This window comes from Eleginops maclovinus, chromosome 11 (genome assembly GCF_036324505.1).
Source record: "Eleginops maclovinus isolate JMC-PN-2008 ecotype Puerto Natales chromosome 11, JC_Emac_rtc_rv5, whole genome shotgun sequence".
Taxonomy (NCBI): Eukaryota; Metazoa; Chordata; class Actinopteri; order Perciformes; family Eleginopidae; genus Eleginops; species Eleginops maclovinus.
The window spans coordinates 261,651-283,015 of NC_086359.1; the positions used below are offsets into that span (position 1 = coordinate 261,651).

At 48.7% G+C, this 21,365-nt stretch overlaps 1 protein-coding gene across 1 annotated transcript; it reads right to left on the reverse strand.

Annotated features, from left to right (window-relative positions):
• Nucleotides 1-1,794: 1,794 nt before the first annotated feature.
• chm (CHM Rab escort protein) lies at nucleotides 1,795-20,532 on the reverse strand. The gene is made up of 17 exons (XM_063895105.1): nucleotides 20,453-20,532; nucleotides 18,850-18,916; nucleotides 18,666-18,738; nucleotides 18,473-18,597; nucleotides 18,336-18,403; nucleotides 18,231-18,265; nucleotides 18,007-18,153; nucleotides 15,729-15,845; nucleotides 15,535-15,646; nucleotides 15,231-15,453; nucleotides 13,518-13,595; nucleotides 6,940-7,047; nucleotides 6,732-6,795; nucleotides 6,507-6,603; nucleotides 5,933-6,031; nucleotides 5,486-5,628; nucleotides 1,795-2,558 (listed from the first exon to the last, which is right to left on the reverse strand). Exons 1-17 carry the CDS (start codon nucleotides 20,502-20,504, stop codon nucleotides 2,364-2,366), a joined length of 1,803 nt encoding a protein of 600 aa, XP_063751175.1. The 5' UTR covers nucleotides 20,505-20,532; the 3' UTR covers nucleotides 1,795-2,363.
• Between the last annotated feature and the right edge of the window lie 833 nt (nucleotides 20,533-21,365).

Consider the following 21,365-nt stretch of genomic DNA (forward strand, 5'->3'; position numbering starts at 1 on the left):
CAGGGTTTAGGGCGGTGTTTCCTAGAGGAGACGAGGGTTCGGGGCGGTGTTTCCTAGAGGGGATGAGGGTTCGGGGCGGTGTTTCCTAGAGGGGACGAGGGTTAGGGGAGAGGGTTCAGGGCGGTGTTTCCTAGAGGAGATGAGGTTTAGGGGAGAGGGTTCAGGGCGGTGTTTCCTAGAGGAGACGAGGGTTAGGGGAGAGGGTTCAGGGCGGTGTTTCCTAGAGGAGACGAGGGTTAGGGGAGAGGGTTCAGGGCGGTGTTTCCAAGAGGAGACGAGGGTTAGGGGCAGTGTTTCCTAGAAGAGACGAGGGTTAGGGGAGAGGGTTCAGGGCGGTGTTTCCTAGAGGAGAGGAGGGTTAGGGGAGAGGGTTCAGGGCGGTGTTTCCTAGAGGAGACGAGGGTTCGGGGCAGTGTTTCCTAGAGGAGACGAGGGTTCAGGGTGGTGTTTCCTAGAGGAGACGAGGGTTAGGGGAGAGGGTTCGGGGCAGTGTTTCCTAGAGGAGACGAGAGTTCAGGGCAGTGTTTCCTAGAGGAGACGAGGGTTCAGGGCAGTGTTTCCTAGAGGAGACGAGGGTTAGGGGAGAGGGTTCAGGGCAGTGTTTCCTAGAGGAGACGAGGGTTCAGGGCAGTGTTTCCTAGAGGAGACGAGGGTTAGGGGAGAGGGTTCAGGGCAGTGTTTCCTAGAGGAGACGAGGGTTCAGGGCAGTGTTTCCTAGAGGAGACGAGGGTTAGGGGAGAGGGTTCAGGGCAGTGTTTCCTAGAGGAGACGAGGGTTCAGGGCAGTGTTTCCTAGAGGAGACGAGAGTTCAGGGCAGTGTTTCCTAGAGGAGACGAGGGTTAGGGGAGAGGGTTCAGGGCAGTGTTTCCTAGAGGAGACGAGGGTTAGGGGAGAGGGTTCGGGGCAGTGTTTCCTAGAGGAGACGAGGGTTCGGGGCAGTGTTTCCTAGAGGAGACGAGGGTTCGGGGCAGTGTTTCCTAGAGGAGACGAGGGTTCAGGGCGGTGTTTCCTAGAGGAGACGAGGGTTCAGGGTGGTGTTTCCTAGAGGAGACGAGGGTTCAGGGCAGTGTTTCCTAGAGGAGACGAGGGTTCAGGGCGGTGTTTCCTAGAGGAGACGAGGGTTCGGGGTGGTGTTTCCTAGAGGAGACGAGGGTTAGGGGAGAGGGTTCAGGGCGGTGTTTCCCAGAGGAGACAAGGGTTCAGGGCAGTGTTTCCTAGAGGAGACGAGGGTTCAGGGCGGTGTTTCCTAGAGGAGACGAGGGTTCAGGGCAGTGTTTCCTAGAGGAGACGAGGGTTACCTGCTTTACCTGACAGGCCCCCCCGCTAAGTGTACAGATCCTCGCTGTGCTTCCACTCGGGAACATAGTCCCGGAAAAAACCAAGCAGCTCCGAAACATCAGATAATATTAATCTGAATTAGAAGTAATAACTAATACATTGATAATAGTAATATTTATAGTAAACATAAAACAACAATAAGAGGTTTGCAGATAAAGAAACGTTATGAAATATTTTAGGAGTTTTATTTTCACTCAAAGAGATGCTGAATTCAAAGCCTTATAAAAAAGTTAGGGGATTTCCTGTTGCAGCCCGAGAGAGGAGGGGGGACGTCCCAAATCTGCTGTATATTCATCCCCCAGTCAGTCGGAGTCCATCCCTCAGGGTCAGAGAGAGGGTGGGGCTACGTTATAGATACCTCTAATTCACCCCAAGTCTCCCAGTCCTTCCCCCCCCCCCCTAGAGGAACAGAGGTTTTGATGTTTGGTATTAAATGTAAAATAATCAAAGGCAAAATTTCAATGTTTATCAGAATGTGTTTTTATTCAGACGGTACTAAAAGACACTAATAATCCCCGTGTGGGGGTGGGGGTGGGGGTGAGGGGATCAGAGTGAAACTAATGTTCCCACAGGTTTTTAAATAAAGACACAAAGCAAAAAACAAATGATAGAAAAAATATAAAGATTTAAAACAAGTGAAGGCAGCTCTACCCACAATGCACTGCAGGAGGACTCTACCCACAATGCACTGCAGGAGGACTCTACCCACAATGCACTGCGAGAGGACTCTACCCACAATGCACTGCAGGAGGACTCTACCCACAATGCACTGGAGGAGGACTCTACCCACAATGCACTGCAGGAGGACTCTACCCACAATGCACTGCGAGAGGACTCTACCCACAATGCACTGCAGGAGGACTCTACCCACAATGCACTGCGAGAGGACTCTACCCACAATGCACTGCGAGAGGACTCTACCCACAATGCACTGCAGGAGGATTCTACCCACAATGCACTGGAGGAGGACTCTACCCACAATGCACTGGAGGAGGACTCTACCCACAATGCACTGCGTGCTATTGCTATTCACTCTTCAGGTTCTGCCCGTCTCTCCTCTCCGGGGGGGGCGGTTTGTCGGTAATGTCTCCAATGGTGTCTCCAGTTTCTCCGTCGGCAGTGTCTCCGAGGGTGTCCCCGTCGTAGAGGATGTCCTCTGGGTTTGGAGCAGGAGGACAGAACTCCTCTTCAGGGAGAACCTTCTGGAAGATGGACTCAGCCTGAACACAGAGACAAAGACTTAGATCAACTTCATCTGTTCAACCAGTGAGCCCTGCCTCCCAGCATGAAGCCCTGCCTCCCAGCATGAAGCCCTGCCTCCCAGCATGAAGCCCGGCCTCCCAGCATGATGGTCTCTCCTGTCTGAGGCGCTCACCTGTCTCTCACCTGTCCTGTTTCTCCTGTCTGAGTCTCTCACCTGTCTCTCATCTGTCTGAGTCTCTCACCTGTCTCTCATCTGTCTCTCTGGTCTGAGGCTCTCACCTGTCTCTCATCTGTCTCTCTGGTCTGAGGCTCTCACCTGTCCTGTTTCTCCTGTCTGAGTCTCTCACCTGTCCTGTCTCTCCTGTCTGAGGCTCTCATCTGTCTTTCACCTGTCTCTCCTGTCTGAGGCTCTCACCTGTCTCTCACCTCTCTCTTCTGTCTGAGGCTCTCACCTGTCTCTCACCTCTCTCTCCTGTCTGAGGCTCTCACCTGTCTCTCATCTGTCTGAGTCTCTCACCTGTCTCTCATCTGTCTCTCCGGTCTGAGGCTCTCACCTGTCTCTCATCTGTCTGAGTCTCTCATCTGTTTCTCCTGTCTGAGTCTCTCACCTGTCCTGTTTCTCCTGTCTGAGTCTCTCACCTGTCCTGTTTCTCCTGTCTGAGTCTCTCCCCTGTCCTGTTTCTCCTGTCTGAGTCTCTCACCTGTCCTGTCTCTCCTGTCTGAGGCTCTCATCTGCCTTTCACCTGTCTCTCCTGTCTGAGGCTCTCACCTGTCTCTCACCTCCCTCTCCTGTCTGAGGCTCTCACCTGTCTCTCCTGTCTGAGGCTCTCACCTGTCTCTCATCTGTCTGAGTCTCTCACCTGTCTCTCATCTGTCTCTCCGGTCTGAGGCTCTCACCTGTCTCTCCTGTCTGAGGCTCTCATCTGTCTCTCCTGTCTGAGGCTCTCACCTGTCTCTCATCTGTCTCGCCTATCTGAGGCTCTCACCTGTCTCTCATCTGTCTCTCCGGTCTGAGGCTCTCACCTGTCTCTCCTGTCTGAAGCTCTGATCTGTCTCTCCTATCTGAGGCTCTCACCTGTCTCTCATCTGTCTCTCCGGTCTGAGGCTCTCACCTGTCTCTCACCTGTCTCTCCTGTCTGAAGCTCTGATCTGTCTCTCCGGTCTGAGGCTCTCACCTGTCTCTCCTGTCTGAGGCTCTCATCTGTCTCTCCTGTCTGAGGCTCTCACCTGTCTCTCATCTGTCTCTCCGGTCTGAGGCTCTCACCTGTCTCTCCTGTCTGAAGCTCTGATCTGTCTCTCCGGTCTGAGGCTCTCACCTGTCTCTCCTGTCTGAGGCTCTCACCTGTCTCTCCTGTCTGAGGCTCTCATCTGTCTCTCCTGTCTGAGGCTCTCACCTGTCTCTCATCTGTCTCTCCTATCTGAGGCTCTCACCTGTCTCTCATCTGTCTCTCCGGTCTGAGGCTCTCACCTGTCTCTCACCTGTCTCTCCTGTCTGAAGCTCTGATCTGTCTCTCCTGTCTGAGGCTCTCATCTGTCTCTCCTGTCTGAGGCTCTCACCTGTCTCTCATCTGTCTCTCCTATCTGAGGCTCTCACCTGTCTCTCCTGTCTGAGGCTCTCATCTGTCTCTCCTGTCTGAGGCTCTCACCCGTCTCTCTTACCTCTCTCTCCTCTCATCTGTCTCTCCGGTCTGAGGCCTCTCGCCTGTCTGTCAACTGTCTCACCTGTCTCTCCTGTCTGAGGCTCTCACCTGTCTCTCATCTGTCTGAGTCTCTCACCTGTCTCTCCGGTCTGAGGCTCTCACCTGTCTCTCCTGTCTGAGGCTCTCATCTGTCTCTCCTGTCTGAGGCTCTCACCTGTCTCTCATCTGTCTCTCCTATCTGAGACTCTCACCTGTCTCTCATCTGTCTCTCCGGTCTGAGGCTCTCACCTGTCTCTCACCTGTCTCTCCTGTCTGAAGCTCTGATCTGTCTCTCCTGTCTGAGGCTCTCATCTGTCTCTCCTGTCTGAGGCTCTGACCTGTCTCTCATCTGTCTCTCCTGTCTGAGGCTCTCACCTGTCTCTCATCTGTCTCTCCTATCTGAGGCTCTCACCTGTCTCTCCTGTCTGAGGCTCTCATCTGTCTCTCCTGTCTGAGGCTCTCACCCGTCTCTCTTACCTCTCTCTCCTCTCATCTGTCTCTCCGGTCTGAGGCCTCTCGCCTGTCTGTCAACTGTCTCACCTGTCTCTCCTGTCTGAGGCTCTCACCTGTCTCTCATCTGTCTGAGTCTCTCACCTGTCTCTCCGGTCTGAGGCTCTCACCTGTCTCTCCTGTCTGAGGCTCTCATCTGTCTCTCCTGTCTGAGGCTCTCACCTGTCTCTCATCTGTCTCTCCTATCTGAGGCTCTCACCTGTCTCTCATCTGTCTCTCCGGTCTGAGGCTCTCACCTGTCTCTCACCTGTCTCTCCTGTCTGAAGCTCTGATCTGTCTCTCCTGTCTGAGGCTCTCATCTGTCTCTCCTGTCTGAGGCTCTCACCTGTCTCTCATCTGTCTCTCCTATCTGAGGCTCTCACCTGTCTCTCATCTGTCTCTCCGGTCTGAAGCTCTGATCTGTCTCTCCTGTCTGAGGCTCTCATCTGTCTCTCCTGTCTGAGGCTCTCACCTGTCTCTCATCTGTCCCTCCTATCTGAGGCTCTCACCTGTCTCTCATCTGTCTCTCCGGTCTGAGGCTCTCACCTGTCTCTCCTGTCTGAAGCTCTGATCTGTCTCTCCTGTCTGAGGCTCTCATCTGTCTCTCCTGTCTGAGGCTCTCACCTGTCTCTCATCTGTCCCTCCTATCTGAGGCTCTCACCTGTCTCTCATCTGTCTCTCCGGTCTGAGGCTCTCACCTGTCTCTCCTGTCTGAAGCTCTGATCTGTCTCTCCTGTCTGAGGCTCTCATCTGTCTCTCCTGTCTGAGGCTCTCACCTGTCTGATGGCGTGGTCGTGTCCCAGCTCAGCATCAGGTCCTGAGCTCAGGTAAACGTTCTCTGGAAGGTCGTGACCTTCCGCCTCCAGACCTGACCCGTCGGCCATGTTGAAGAAGAGACTCCAGAGGACAGAGGGGCCCTCTGAGGGGGGGGGGGGCAGACAGGTGGAGAGAGGTTAAGGTCTCTTCACAGGAACGTCTAAATATGGGTGTTCATCACAAGGCCTTTTATTCCAGTAGCTTACAGAGCTCGGAGTGTTTAGTAAAAACAATAAAAAATGAAGCTGAATTTTCTTTCACGTTATAATATATGAATAATTATGCAGTTCCTCAGAAGCTCATAAACTCTCCTCCATCACCTGTGATAAATCTCTGCAGCTGCTTCATCCATCCTGAGAGGTGTGTGTGTGTGTGTGTGTGTGTGTGTGTGTGTGTGTGTGTGTTACCGTGGTCAGGTGACTCTGGCGTGCGGAACATGCTGGTAACCAGTGGCGACAGGTCCTGGTGGGCGGGGCCGATTGATGGACAAGTGAGGTGGACCAGATCTGCAGGTGAGGATGAAACAGTTATAGAGTGGTGCAGGAATGAGTCCTGAAACCCGGAAGTGAGTCAGCATTTGACCCCTTCCGGTTCCCTCGTCTCAGAGTCAGTGGGATTTCTCCGTAGGATTTTGGAAAACAGCTGGAAATAAGGTCTGTGGTTGACTTTAAGAGACAGATCACGTTTTGTTCTACGACATTAAATACATCTGCAGATCTTATCTTATATAATATCCAGAGCCTCCGGAGAAATCACACTGCTTATAGTCGAGGGCACCCGGGCTGCTTACCTCTGGGTCGGACTACAGAAATACCTCATCCCTGTGGCGTTCTATTACTCACTGTTTTAATCTGACACACACACACACACACACACACACACACACACACACACACACACGCCACCACCGCTAAGCTAAAGGCGGCTAACGTTGGGCTATAGGGGAACTACAGCAAGGTCACATGATATAGTTTCTCTCACAGGTCCCAGGGCTGCAGGTCATTGTGGACGGACTCAGCTCCACCATCTTCACCGCCGGCCCCCCAGCTGCTGCTGGAGGAACCGTCACCATGGAGACCTGAGAGACAGACAGGTCAACCTATTACTGAACACTGCAGGACACCCTACTCACATGTGTATGTGTGTCCAACGGCAGCACAGACTCACAACAACAACACTGTAATGCTAATCCAGGTTAGAGGTTACCTGCTGCTCTGAGTCCGTGGGCAGGATGGACCTGTCTGTGATCAACACGGCTCTGGAGAGGAACCTACACACACACACACACACACACACACACACACACCACACACACACACACACACACACACCACACACCACACACACACACACACGTCAGCATTATGAGTCATAGAACTTGACATGAGTCAGCATTACGAGTCCTAAACCTCACCTGGGGGGGGTGTTGGTCCTCTTCCTGTCTGCCCCGACGAAGCCCTCCTCCAGCACCACATGGCTGCAGCTGATTCGCTGTCCCCGGCTGTCAATCACCGCCTTGCACCTGGGAGGAGACAGGTACACTCACATCATGCTGTTTACAGAGGAAGTGACATCACAGAGGACAGGGTCTCAAACACAGGGGCAGGGCTTTCATGTGCGAGTAGCAGGTAGTCCCTCACTCTCGTCTCATCTTGAAACTTCCTCCCGAGAGGGAGGAGGGAAGAGAGGAGAGGAGAGAGGAGAGGAGAGAGGCAAGAGGAGAGAGGAGGGGAGAGAGAAGAGACGAGGGAAGAGAGGCGAGAGGAGAGAGGAGGGGAGAGGAGAGAGAAGAGAGGAGGGGAGAGAGAAGAGACGAGGGAAGAGAGGCGAGAGGAGAGAGGAGAAAAGAGAGGAGAGAGGTTTGGTTTTTAAAGTCCCTTTATTGCACCATAGCAAAAGAGACAACAGCTCACCATCACATCTTCATTCAAGAGCAACAAAAACCACACAAAAACAAAAAGATAAAATACAAGCAAACCTGTCAACCAGACACAGAACCTGTTTCTCCAATCAGAAACTTACATTCAGCTCTCCGTCCCCCCCCACAGAGCACAAAACCCCCCCAACAGCCCATACATGACCGAAACCATGCACATTGTCCATCATCCGATAATACGCATGTTCCACCCTCAGTCTGGCCTTCAGCAGACCCTTCAGGACCAGCACTGGCTCCACACTGCCAACACTCTGGGCCTGGTTCCTGCGAGTCAGCCAGATGGCCAACTTAGCAACGCCAGATACAAAGTTCACCAATGAGTGTACATCCTTCTTTTTTGCACAGTACTTCGGGCCAAAAATAAACAAATCAAAAGCAAAAATCTCCCCTAGACCCCGAAACCACCTTTCTAACAGCTCAAACAGAGCAGACAAACGAGGACACTGAATAAATAAGTGTTCAAGGGTCTCGTTCTGAGAACAGAAGATGCACTCCTCCCCCAACTCTGGATCCAGGTGCGCTCTGTATCTGTTCGTAGCTATTGCTCCATGTACAATCCTCCACTGGAGGTCTGCTGTCCGTTTTTCAACGGGCAGCTTGTACAGAGACCGCCAGCTGCCCTTCGGGGAAACATCTGGACCAAAAAAACCAGTCCACCTCGACTCCTTCATCCCTGCCAAAGAGCGCAGGCTCAGAACCTTGCAGCAGATCTGATATATTGCCTTCTTCCCTGCGTCCTGTAACTTCTCCAGGTGCGGGGTTGTGAGCGACAGCAGCTGACCACCTCCCTCCTGCCACTCCCCCACAACTGGGGTGACAGACAGAGAGGGGAAACTATACTCCTCCCCTTCGGTCCACTGGTCACACACATTGTGGTCTTGTGCAAAAACCCTCAGGGGTTGTGGCAGGGCAGCACAGACTTCCTCCACCACTCTGTTGATGACCCTGATGGAGGTGATGTTGCTTCTCTGTCTCAAGATATCCACCGATGTTGCCGTCATCTTCATCAGATGGCCCAGTTTGGTGCAGCCAGCCTCTCTAAAATAGGCTCGCAGGCTGGCAGACTGCAGTGTTTGAGTCTGTATAAGAGTATTAAAAAACAAAGGTTCCTCAAACAGCCACATGCCCGGAGTCTCATTTTTGGTACGTGTGGCCTTAAAAATCTGCCATGCCTGTAATACCGAACTATAAAAAGGTGTCAGTCCAGTTAAGTCCACATCCTCAGATTTTAAAAGGAAAAGCTGTTTGTCGTAGCCCAATCGCCCGGCTCTCTTCAGCAGCAAACGAGCTGTATCAAACCAGCTTGGGCCACAATTGTACAGCAGTCTTTGTGCAGTCTGGAGTCTGAAAGAGGCTATTTTTGCCTGGATATTGATGAGTCCCTGCCCCCCTTCAGCCACAGGCAGGTAGAGGGCTGCTGCTCGGATCCAGTGCCGGCCAGACCAGAAGAAGTCCAGGATGACTCGCTGAATGTCCTCCATCAGGCCTCTCGGTGGTGTCAGAGCAATAAGTCTATGCCAAAGAGTCGAGGCGACCAAGTTATTTGCAACCAAAACTCTTCCCCTATATGACAACTGGGGTAGCAACCATTTCCATTTAGACAACCGAGCGCACACTTTCTCCTTAACTCCCTCCCAGTTCTTGTTCTGAAACCCCTCAGTGCCCAAAAATACTCCCAACACCTTCAGGCCCTCCTTCCCCCACTCAAGACCTCCAGGCAGACTGGGCACTGTCTGATCTCTCCACTGTCCCACCAACAAAGCCTCACTCTTTGCCCAGTTCACCCGAGCAGATGAGGCCTTTTCGTACAGGGACAGGGTATCCTGCAAACATTTAATATCCCCCTGGCTGGAGACAAAAATATTAACATCATCTGCGTAAGCAGAAACGGTAAGTGGACGATCAAGATCAGAGGACCCAGGCAGTGAGAGACCACTGAGCCGACCTCTCAACATGCACAGCAAGGGCTCAATAGCTAGGGTATATAGTTGACCGGAGAGAGGACAACCCTGTCTTATCCCCCGCTGCACAGGGATTGGCCGACTCAGCCCTGCCCCCATTTTCACCATACATTGAGCACCATTATACAATAAACCAATCCAGGCCAGAAAACCATCACCAATGCCAAAAGCCCTGAGTGCAGAAAATAAATAACAGTGATCCACCCTATCAAAGGCTTTCTCCTGGTCCAAAGCAACAATACCAAAATTCACATTCTGGGATCTGCACACATCAATAACATCACGAATTAGGAAAATGTTGTCCATAATTTTCCTGTCAGGAACACAATAGCTTTGGTCTGTCTGTACAAGTATTCCCAGGATGTCCTTGAGTCTGTTCGATAAGGCTCTGGAAAGCACCTTATAGTCCGTGCAGAGGAGAGCAACCGGCCTCCAGTTTTTAAGTAAGGCCAGGTCTCCTTTCTTGGGAAGCAGGGAAAGCACAGCTCGCTGACAGGAGACAGGAAGAGATCCTGTTCTAAAACACTCCAATAAAACACTGTGCAAATCAGGTCCAAGAGTATTCCAGAACCGCTGGTAAAAGTCAGTGGAGAGACCATCAATTCCCGGTGCCCGTCCTGATGCCATCTGATTAACAGCGACTGTCAACTCCTCCAGGGTCAGCTCAGAGTCCAGAGCAGCTTTCTCACCCGGGATGAGCTGAGGAAGCCCCTCCAGGAGCTCCTCGCGGCACTCCATGCCGCACTGTTCTGCCCCAAAGAGGTCAGCGTAGAAACTCACTGCATGGGTCCTCATCTCCCCCGGACTGGTGGTCACTCTGCCTCCAGGAAGCTTAAGGCAGGTCATCTGTTTCCTCTGTGCCACCGATCTCTCCAGATTAAAAAAGAAAGAGCTTGGGCCATCCATGTCCTTTAGCTGGAGGAAACGAGACCTAACAAGAGCTCCCTTTACTCTCTCCTGCAGGAATAAGCTCAACTCCAATCTCTTCTCCTGCAGCAGATGACCCGTGGTGGGATCCGAATGTCTATGTAACCCCTCTTCAATGTTCCTAATACTTACTTCAAGCTCCTGAACTGCTGCCTTTATATTAGCAGTCGAGTGGGAGGTATACTGCTGGCAAAAAACGCGAATTTGGGCCTTCCCAACTTCCCACCACAGCTTCAAAGAAACAAAATCCGCTTTCCTGGTTTTCCACTGCTGCCAAAAACGCTCAAAACTTTGACAGAAAGTACGGTCCTGCAGAAGTCTGTTGTTAAAAGACCAGTAGGACTTAACCCTTTCGCCTGGTGAAAGGATCAAATCTATACTGACAAAGTGGTGATCAGTGAAACCAACTGGACTTATATTGCTGTGGACTAATCTGGAGCTGAGACTTTTGGAGATGTAAATCCTATCCAGTCTAGCTGCACTCACCCTGCCATTGCCGACCCTCACCCATGTGTATTGTCTGGTTAGTGGATGTTTGACCCTCCATGTGTCTAACAGATCCAGGTGTGTGATGATGCTGTGAAGGCTCTGAGATGACTGTGGGTGAGGTTCTTCACTTGTCCTGTCTACAGTGAAGTCTAGCGTGCAGTTGAAATCCCCACCAATGATGAATTGATCCTGATGGTACTTTCTTACCTCGTTTTTTAGCAGGGTGAAAAAAACACTCTATCTGTGCCTTGATTTGGAGCATATATGTTTACAAAGCAGACCACAGAGCCCTCTATTTCTGCCCTTACAATCAACAGCCTGCCCTTCACCACTTCAGTAGATGATAGTACAGTTACATCGACATTTTTCCTAAGCAGAACAGCTACCCCTGCACTAAGGTTGGTGCCATGGCTAAAGGTGCACGAACCATCCCACCATAAACCCCAATCTGTCTCGTCTGCTGGATTAGTATGTGTCTCTTGCAAAAACAACACATCAACCCTTTTTTGAGTAGCGACTTCAGAAATTAATGCCCTTTTTTGTCTGTCTCTCCCACCATTGATGTTCAAAGATCCTATCTTGAGGCTCCCCATAGAGGTCAGAGAAAAAGAAACGGATAAGATGAACAAAACAGAAAACAGTTGAAAAGAGAAACCCACCGTGTGATACATGATCATTTTACTTTTGAATCTTTTTAGCAGTTTTGCCTTTTTTTGCTTTCCTCAAAGTTGTGATATGCTTTTTGAGGCGAAAACGTTTCTTCTCATCCAAGAGGTCAAAACCGACCAGTCTTTGCAGAACGCCAACAGATCTGATAAACTTTTCAGTATCACCGAAGTAGTCATTTAATCTAACAGACTTTTTAAATGTTACATCCAGAAATTGATTTATTTCCTCTAAAGAATAGAGATCTGTGTTCCTGATCGAAGTTTCACCTATGGATACTGTATCTGACTCAGAGTCATACTCCATGTCCTCTCCTTCACAGGATGCCTGACTATTTAACATACCCTGTTCTTCATTGGTGTTTACAGTGGGATCTGTGCCTACAAAACTTGTGGAAGCTGCTTCAGTGCCTGCAGACTGTGAACTGCTCAGGTTCTCTGCAGTCACAGAAGCCTGTTGCTTGTCAGGCCGACTCTGTTCCTCCCTATCCAAGTGATCCTCCTCAGAAAGTGAACCAGTGGCACCGGCTTCCACACCCTCCGCACCGGGATCCGCATCCGCGCCCGCGGCGCCAGCACCGGACCCGCCAGCAGCGGACCCAGCACCGGACCCGCCGGCCGCGGACCCAGCACCGGACCCGCCAGCCGCGGACCCAGCACCGGACCCGCCGGCCGCGGACCCCGCCGCGGACCCAACTCCGGAGCCGCCAGCCGCGGACCCGACCGCGGACTCAGCGGAGCCGCCCGCCGCGTCAGCGGAGTGAGCCGCCCCCTGCTGTCTATGCGGACACGTAAAGCGTTTGTGTCCCACATCTCCACACTCAAAACACTTGAACTGTCCCGAGCTGGCGTACACCATATAGAACCCGTCACCGTGCTTCACTCTGAACGACACGTCCAGTGTTTGTGTCGGCGAGTCCAAGAACATGAACACCTGCCGCCTCAGGGACAGTACGTGCTTCAGTTTGGGATCCTTACATCCCAAACTCACCGTTTTAAATCCACTGGCAAACTTGCCAAACCTACGGAGCTCGCTCTCTAACAACTCGTTCGGTATGAACGGCGGAACACCGGACACGGTGATCCGCGTGGAGGGAACTGACAGCGGGGAGACCTGCACGAATAAGTCCCTGATAAACACTCCGCTCTCTACCAGCTGATACACACGGGGCTCCTCGTTCAGGAACACAACCACTGCTTTGTTCATTCTAGACGCAAACGATAACTTATCATGACCTACCTGCTCACCGACAGCCAACAGAACCTCCTCCACAGTAACGCTACTATCCGGCGGGACTATCCTTACTCCCTGCCGGATAGACGGAGGCGGCGTCTCGGGGGACGCCATTCCTCCCGAAAACTACCTGACACAACCACTGATCGCTCGGCCAACACAGTAAAAATATTAATAAAGCTTACCTGACCATGCACATAGAACAGACGGAGAAACCAGGGAAAACCCGAAAAAAGGACAGAAACCAATTCAAAACTCCGCGCCACTCACCCCACCACCGCTCGCTCACACTCACACTCACACCGGAAACGGAAAGGAGAGGAGAGGAGGGAAGAGGAGAGGAGAGGAGAGAGGAGAGAGGGGAGAGGAGAGAGGAGAGGAGAGAGGAGGGAAGAGAGGAGAGGAGAGGAGAGAGGGGAGAGGGGAGAGGGGAGAGAGGAGAGAATAGAGAGAAGAGAGGAGAGGGGAGAGAGAGAAGGGGAGAGAGGAGAGAGAGAAGAGAGGAGAGAGGAGAGAGGAGAGGGGAGAGGGGAGAGGGGAGGGGAGAGGGGAGAGAGGAGAGAGAGAAGAGAGGAGAGGGGAGAGAAGAGAGCGGAGAGAGAAGAGAGGGGAGAGAGAGAAGAGAGGAGAGGGGAGAGAAGAGAGGGGAGAAAGGAAAGGAAAGGAAGGGCGTGCACACACACACACACACACACACACACACACACACACACACACACACACACACACACACACACACACACACACACACACACACACACACACACACACACAATGTACCTGTTGGAGTGTGTGTCCAGTAGCAGGCAGCTCACTGAGTGTCTCAGACAATAGATCCCCCCAAACACAGCACACATCCTGAAACACAACATCAACAACATCAACAACATCAACATCAACAACATCAACAACAACATCATCATCAACAACATCAACATCATCATCAACAACATCAACAACATCATCAACATCATCAACAACATCATCAACAGCATCAACAACATCAACATCATTAACAACATCAACATCATCATCAACAACATCAACAACATCATCAACAGCATCAACAACATCAACATCATCAACAGCATTAACAACATTAACAACATCAACATCATCATCAACAACATCAACAACATCATCAACAGCATCAACAACATCAACATCATCATCAACAACATCAACAACATCAACAACATCAACATCATCAACAACATCAACAACATCAACAACAACAACATCAACATCAACAACATCATCATCAACAACATCAACAGCATCAACAACATCATCAACAACATCAACAACATCATCAACAACATCAACAGCATCAACAACATCATCATCAACAACATCAACATCATCATCAACAACATCAACAACATCATCAACAACATCAACAACATCAACAACATTAACAACATCAACATCATCATCAACAGCATCAACAACATCATCATCAACAACATCAACAACATCAACATCAACAACATCATCAACAACATCAACAACAACATCAACATCATCATCATCAACAACATCAACATCAACAACAACATCAACAACATCAACATCAACAACATCATCAACAACATCAACAACATCAACATCAACAACATCAGCTGGCAGGAAACACCCTAACCCTGTCTGACTGTCCAACAACAATCAAGTGTTCCAATAAACACTCACCTGATTCATGTGTGTGTTTCAGTCTTCCTCCGTCTCAACAGTTAATGCTTTGTTCTTTTTTAATCAAGAGTGTGTGTGTGTGTGTGTGTGTGTGTGTGTGTGTGTTAATATCCACTGAGGATCATCTAATATGTAAATGAGCTGAGCCAGGGGTGACTCCCCCTCATTAATATTCATGCTCTGCTCCAATGGGGCACCAGCTGTCTCCATGACGACTGATCCACCTCCAGGAAGTGACAGACCGATATTATGGTCTGTTTCTGTCAGACTGAAACACCTGGGGCCTCATTTATAAAGCTTTGCATAGGATTCAAGTGGGAAGGTGGCGTGCGTAGGACAAAGCAAGTAAATACGCAAAAGAATATTCTGAGTGATAAAACCGACTGCTTGATGACCGTCGCAGGAAATGCCGACAGAACCGCTAAAAACCCATTTCAAACCGAGTCAGGTTTTGGTTCTTGTTGGGGGGGTGCAGTTCCTCATACGGTTTGCTGGACGCAGTTTGAACAGAACAGAGAGCTGCAGCACGTGGAGCTCTCTGTGAACGCTGCGGCCTCAGAAAGCCGACGCTGTCGCAGTTTCTCACCCCTCCCATTTCTGTGCGTACGCATGGGTCAGAGTGAGCGCGGAGGAACGCACATTTCCCCTCAAGTCTGTTTTTTATAAATTGCAAAGATTGCTTAGGAATTGGCGTACGCAATCTTTATAAATGAGGCACCTGGTTAGAGATGTAGGTATTATGGTCTGTTTCTGTCAGACTGAAACACCTGGCTAGAGATGTAGGTATTATGGTCAGTTTCTCACCGACAGAAGCACTGGGGGATTTCTCCGAGGCCGTACACAGGAAACAGGAATGGCGTGTTGCCATAGCGACCCAGGCAACGTAGGAAGTGGCGCGTGGCGGCCAACCCCTCCTCAGTGGGCGTGGCCTCTGTCACCATGGCGATGGAGTGAAGCAGGAAGTGCTGCAGGTTGTCGCCCAGCTTCTGGTCGGACAGGAACTCCATATATGGCCGACCGTTGTAGGCTGCGGGGGAAAGGACTACGTTACTCAGAGTTCAACTTTACCGTTATTTATTGATTGGTTTGGTCAGGCGACCTGTCTTACCTCTCTGCTCCTCTGTCTCCTCCGCACAGGAAGTGAGGAAACGCATCAACTTCCTCTTTTCAACCACAGACAGCTGACGACTGGCAAACACATCAGACCTGCTGCAGGGCACCTGAGAGACAGACAGGTGAGAGACAGACAGACAGACAGAAAGACAGACACAGACAGACAGACAGACAGACAGACAGGTATACCTGCTCCACCCTCCCATTGCGAAATGTCAGTATCCTGGTGACGTTCTTGAACTCTGCATAGCGACTGACGTTTGATTTGATGAGCAAATCTACCAATGAGCCGCGAGAATACATCAGCTGCAGGGAGAGCATCACACAGGCTGTTAGCGGTTAACTTCCACACACTGTTTACTGCTCTACTGTTTACTGTTCTACTGTTTACTGCTCTACTGTTTACTGTTCTACTGTTTACTGTTCTACTGTTTACTGCTCTACCGTTTACTGCTCTACCGTTTACTGCTCTACTGTTTACTGCTCTACTGTTTACTGCTCTACTGTTTACTGTTCTACTGTTTACTGCTCTACTGTTTACTGCTCTACCGTTTACTGCTCTACCGTTTACTGCTCTACCGTTTACTGCTCTACTGTTTACTGCTCTACCGTTTACTGCTCTACCGTTTACTGCTCTACCGTTTACTGCTCTACCGTTTACTGCTCTACCGTTTACTGCTCTACTGTTTACTGCTCTACTGTTTACTGCTCTACTGTTTACTGTTCTACCGTTTACTGCTCTACCGTTTACTGCTCTACCGTTTACTGCTCTACCGTTTACTGCTCTACTGTTTACTGCTCTACTGTTTACTGCTCTACTGTTTACTGCTCTACTGTTTACTGCTCTACTGTTTACTGCTCTACCGTTTACTGCTCTACTGTTTACTGCTCTACTGTTTACTGCTCTACTGTTTACTGCTCTACCGTTTACTGCTCTACTGTTTACTGCTCTACTGTTTACTGCTCTACTGTTTACTGCTCTACTGTTTACTGCTCTACTGTTTACTGTTCTACCGTTTACTGCTCTACTGTTTACTGCTCTACTGTTTACTGCTCTACTGTTTACTGCTCTACTGTTTACTGCTCTACTGTTTACTGCTCTACTGTTTACTGTTCTACCGTTTACTGCTCTACTGTTTACTGTTCTACTGTTTACTGTTCTACTGTTTACTGCTCTACTGTTTACTGTTCTACCGTTTACTGCTCTACCGTTTACTGTTTACTGCTCTACTGTTTACTGTTCTACTGTTTACTGCTCTACTGTTTACTGCTCTACTGTTTACTGTTCTACTGTTTACTGTTTACTGTTTACTGTTCTACCGTTTACTGCTCTACCGTTTACTGTTCTACTGTTTACTGCTCTACTGTTTACTGTTCTACGTTTACTGTTTACTGCTCTACTGTTTACTGTTCTACCGTTTACTGCTCTACTGTTTACTGTTCTACTGTTTACTGTTCTACTGTTTACTGCTCTACCGTTTACTGCTCTACTGTTTACTGTTCTACCGTTTACTGTTCTACCGTTTACTGTTCTACTGTTTACTGTTCTACTGTTTACTGTTCTACCGTTTACTGTTCTACTGTTTACTGTTCTACTGTTTACTGTTCTACTGTTTACTGCTCTACTGTTTACTGCTCTACTGTTTACTGTTCTACCGTTTACTGTTCTACTGTTTACTGTTCTACCGTTTACTGTTCTACTGTTTACTGCTCTACTGTTTACTGTTCTACCGTTTACTGTTCTACTGTTTACTGTTCTACTGTTTACTGCTCTACTGTTTACTGCTCTACCGTTTACTGTTCTACTGTTTACTGTTCTACTGTTTACTGCTCTACCGTTTACTGCTCTACTGTTTACTGTTCTACCGTTTACTGTTCTACTGTTTACTGTTCTACCGTTTACTGCTCTACCGTTTACTGCTCTACCGTTTACTGTTCTACTGTGTGCTCTACCGTTTACTGCTCTACTGTTTACTGTTCTACTGTTTACTGTTCTACTGTTTACTGCTCTACCGTTTACTGTTCTACTGTTCTACCGTTTACTGTTCTACCGTTTACTGTTCTACTGTGTGCTCTACCGTTTACTGCTCTACTGTTTACTGCTCTACCGTTTACTGTTCTACTGTTTACTGTTCTACTGTTTACTGCTCTACCGTTTACTGCTCTACTGTTTACTGTTCTACCGTTTACTGTTCTACTGTTTACTGTTCTACCGTTTACTGCTCTACCGTTTACTGCTCTACCGTTTACTGTTCTACTGTGTGCTCTACCGTTTACTGCTCTACTGTTTACTGTTCTACTGTTTACTGTTCTACTGTTTACTGCTCTACTGTTTACTGCTCTACTGTTTACTGTTCTACTGTTTACTGCTCTACTGTTTACTGCTCTACTGTTTACTGCTCTACTGTTTATATATTTCATGGTTATTGTTTTTATAGTTATTGTTTATATATTCCATAGTTAATACCTTGGAGACCAGATCAATGTTGAACCTGCGCCCCTCCCTCACCAGGTGGGCATAACTGATTTTCTTTTTGCTCGGCTCTGATTGGTTCTGAGCAGCAGGAGGGACAAGCTGAAGTGACTCTGGCTCATCCCCCTCTGTGTGAGAGGCCTGTGTGATTGGAGGAAGTGTCTGTCAGTCAAAGATTACCCACAATGCAGAGCTGTATACTTATAATGAAGCCTCACCTCCTCTGGCCCCGGCTCGGTCTGTGCCTGTGGATCTGAAACAGACAGCTGTTCAAACACGGCCTGCTACCTGTGTGACGATGTTTCAGAGTAAAGTGCTTCTACCTGCAGAGTCTGGCTTTGGCTCTTCTTCTGTGGTGTTCAGAGCCTCCTCCTCCTCCTCATCCTCCTCACTGAAATATCAATACATTAATATTTGAGCGTGGCTCTTATTGTGAAACGTGTGCAGGAAGGCAGCTTACCTGGTGTAGCAGAACACCTGCACGTTCCTGATGGAGGCGGAGTCTGACTGGGACAGGTAGATTAGCTCCTCCCCTTCCTCCAACAGGCTCGACCAATCCTGGACCTCCTCTGGCTGAGGCTCCTCCTATAACACACACACAGGTTAATATATGTTGATGCTGAACAACCAATCATGGCGCAGCGTGAGCTCACCTGGTGCTGCTGGATCCAGGTGAGCAGGGCGTTAAAGGTGAAGCTGGCCCAGTTAGCGGCATAATAACTCCTCCTGCACGCACGCACACACACACGCACAGACAAACAGACAGACAGACAGACAGTGTAATGTTTTAGTCACACCTGTAATAGTGTGTGTTATTTCTGATAATAGGTGTCTTACCTGTCCAGGTGAAGGACTCTCTGCCCGACTCTGGAGAAGGCTGCAGCCGCCACCGACTCAGCAAGACCTGCACACCATCAATCACTCATATCTGATCTATGATCTGATATAGCGGATCTATGATCTGATATAGCGGATCTATAATCAGTATAGCGCAGGGGTGGCCAACCCGCGGCTCTCGAGCTGCATGCGGCTCTTTGCCCAGTCTCATGCGGCTCCTCAGTTCATATGGAATTTTAATTGTGTGGGGTTTTTTTGCGCATATGTATCCAGGTTCAAAAAGGGTTAACAACACACAAGTTCCAGGCCTATCGTTACACAGAGGTTTCGTCACAGAAGTGCTTTAGCCAATCAGAATGCAGATCCTGCAGTACAGGGGGCGGGTTCCACTGCACTCCCGATGTGACAGGGAAGGGAGAGATCTGCTTCTGAACGGCGAAAATAAAACTCAGATAAAACCGTAATATCTCAACACAAAGCTGTCAGATCCAAACGGTAACACTTTGCAGTTGTAGATGTGTGTGAGAGGGCCTGCTCACGGAAAGCTGGCCACCGACACAGAAGGACTCCCGAGTTGCTGAATCGCGATAACGAAATAAATAAGAGAAAGTGCATCTCTGTCAGCAGAGCTTCTGCCAGTCACAGGGTAAACGTTGAGATAGTTATCTAGTGATCTATAATCAGTTTAGCGGATCTATAATCTGATATAGCGGATCTATAATCAGTATAGCGGATCTATAATCTGATATAGCGGATCTATAATCTGATATAGCAGATCTATAATTTTATATAGCGGATCTATAATCTGATATAGCGGATCTATAATCTGATATAGCAGATCTATAATTTTATATAGCGGATCTATAATCAGTTTAGCGGATCTATAATCTGATACAGCGGATCTATAATCAGTATAGCGGATCTATAATCTGATATAGCGGATCTATAATTTTATATAGCGGATCTATAATCAGTATAGCGGATCTATAATCTGATATAGCGGATCTATAATCAGTATAGCGGATCTATAATCTGATATAGCGGATCTATAATCTGATATAGCGGATCTATAATCAGTATAGCGGATCTATTGTTGTTTTTTTTAAAGCTCTTAAATGAATGAAAAATGCCATTTTCCAATCAAGATCTTTAAAAAATATGTTTTAAAAGCCATTACTGTAGTCAAAATAAATAAGAAATCAGAGTCATGTGAAGTTGTTTACTGTCATTCAGAATACAGAGAGTAAACAAGAGTATAGAGACGTAAATAAACACAGTTAGGCTCAACAACAGAACAGCAGCTGTTTGTTAGTAACTGACACAGCAACACGGGGGCGTTAGCTGCTAGCCGCTCTCATTCAAAGTGAACGGACCGTTAGCCTGTAGCTAACACGTCAGTCTGGGCGTTAGCTGCTAGCCGCTCTTATTGAAAATGAATGGGTCGATAGCCTGTAGCTAACGCCCAGGCTCTCAGGGTTTCAGATCGAGTTTAAACCGGGATTCCGGGACGTTTTGGAACCGAACAGCGACGGACCGGAGCGGAGCGAGTTCAGGTACACGACTCTCATCATAAGGAGTGACAAAAACTCAGGTCTTTCTGTACCTGTGCCAAGAATGACGACGTCAAATTCAGACGGCAGATCCTCAGCGGCCATGTTGTTAGCAGGAAAACACAAAGTCACGTGACAGGCCACACGTCACCAAGCAGGGGTGAAAACAAATATATTTATTATAATCAGTGATGTCGGTTGTCGGTGTCTCTAATCTAACCACTTTTTTCAGTAACGTGTAATCTAACGCGTTACTATTTCCAAGAGAGCTGCGACTAAAGCAGGAGGCCCCCCACCACCCAAACAACAAAAACTGGACTTCGGTGCAAAACCAGTAGCCTAAATGGGGGAGAGATTAAGCAGTTGGTCGGGCAGTATGTTGCACCCATTTTTATGTTGATGTGTGTGTGTGTGTGGGGGGGCTAACTAATGTAACTAATAAAGTCATTTGTAATCTAATTTAGTTACTTTCAAAATCAAGTAATCATTACTTTTTAAAGGAGTGGTCAGTAATCAGATTACTTGTTCATGGTAACTGTTGCAACACTGACTATAATAATTATTATAATGAATACAGAATAATAATTAAAGCCAAGTGAGGAATAAATTGATTAAATGATTAAAAAAGTGACATATTTTTGTAACTGGACAGTTAAAGTAGGCCTATTCACTTCTTCTGTGGTGCTCACACACACACACACACACACACACACACACACACACACACACACACACACACACACACACACACACACACACACACACACACACACTTATATGGAGTGATGTGAAGCCAATATGTTTCTTCTGTTTCTCCTTTAATAATCTGAAAAACACCAGGTGGTTAAAAAAACTTCCCTTTTCCCTTCCTTGTGTCCTCACCTCCTTGTGTCCTCACCTCCTTGTGTCCATGTCTCCTTGTTTACACCTCCCGATAATTAAAAGGAACATCTTTGGGTACTTGTG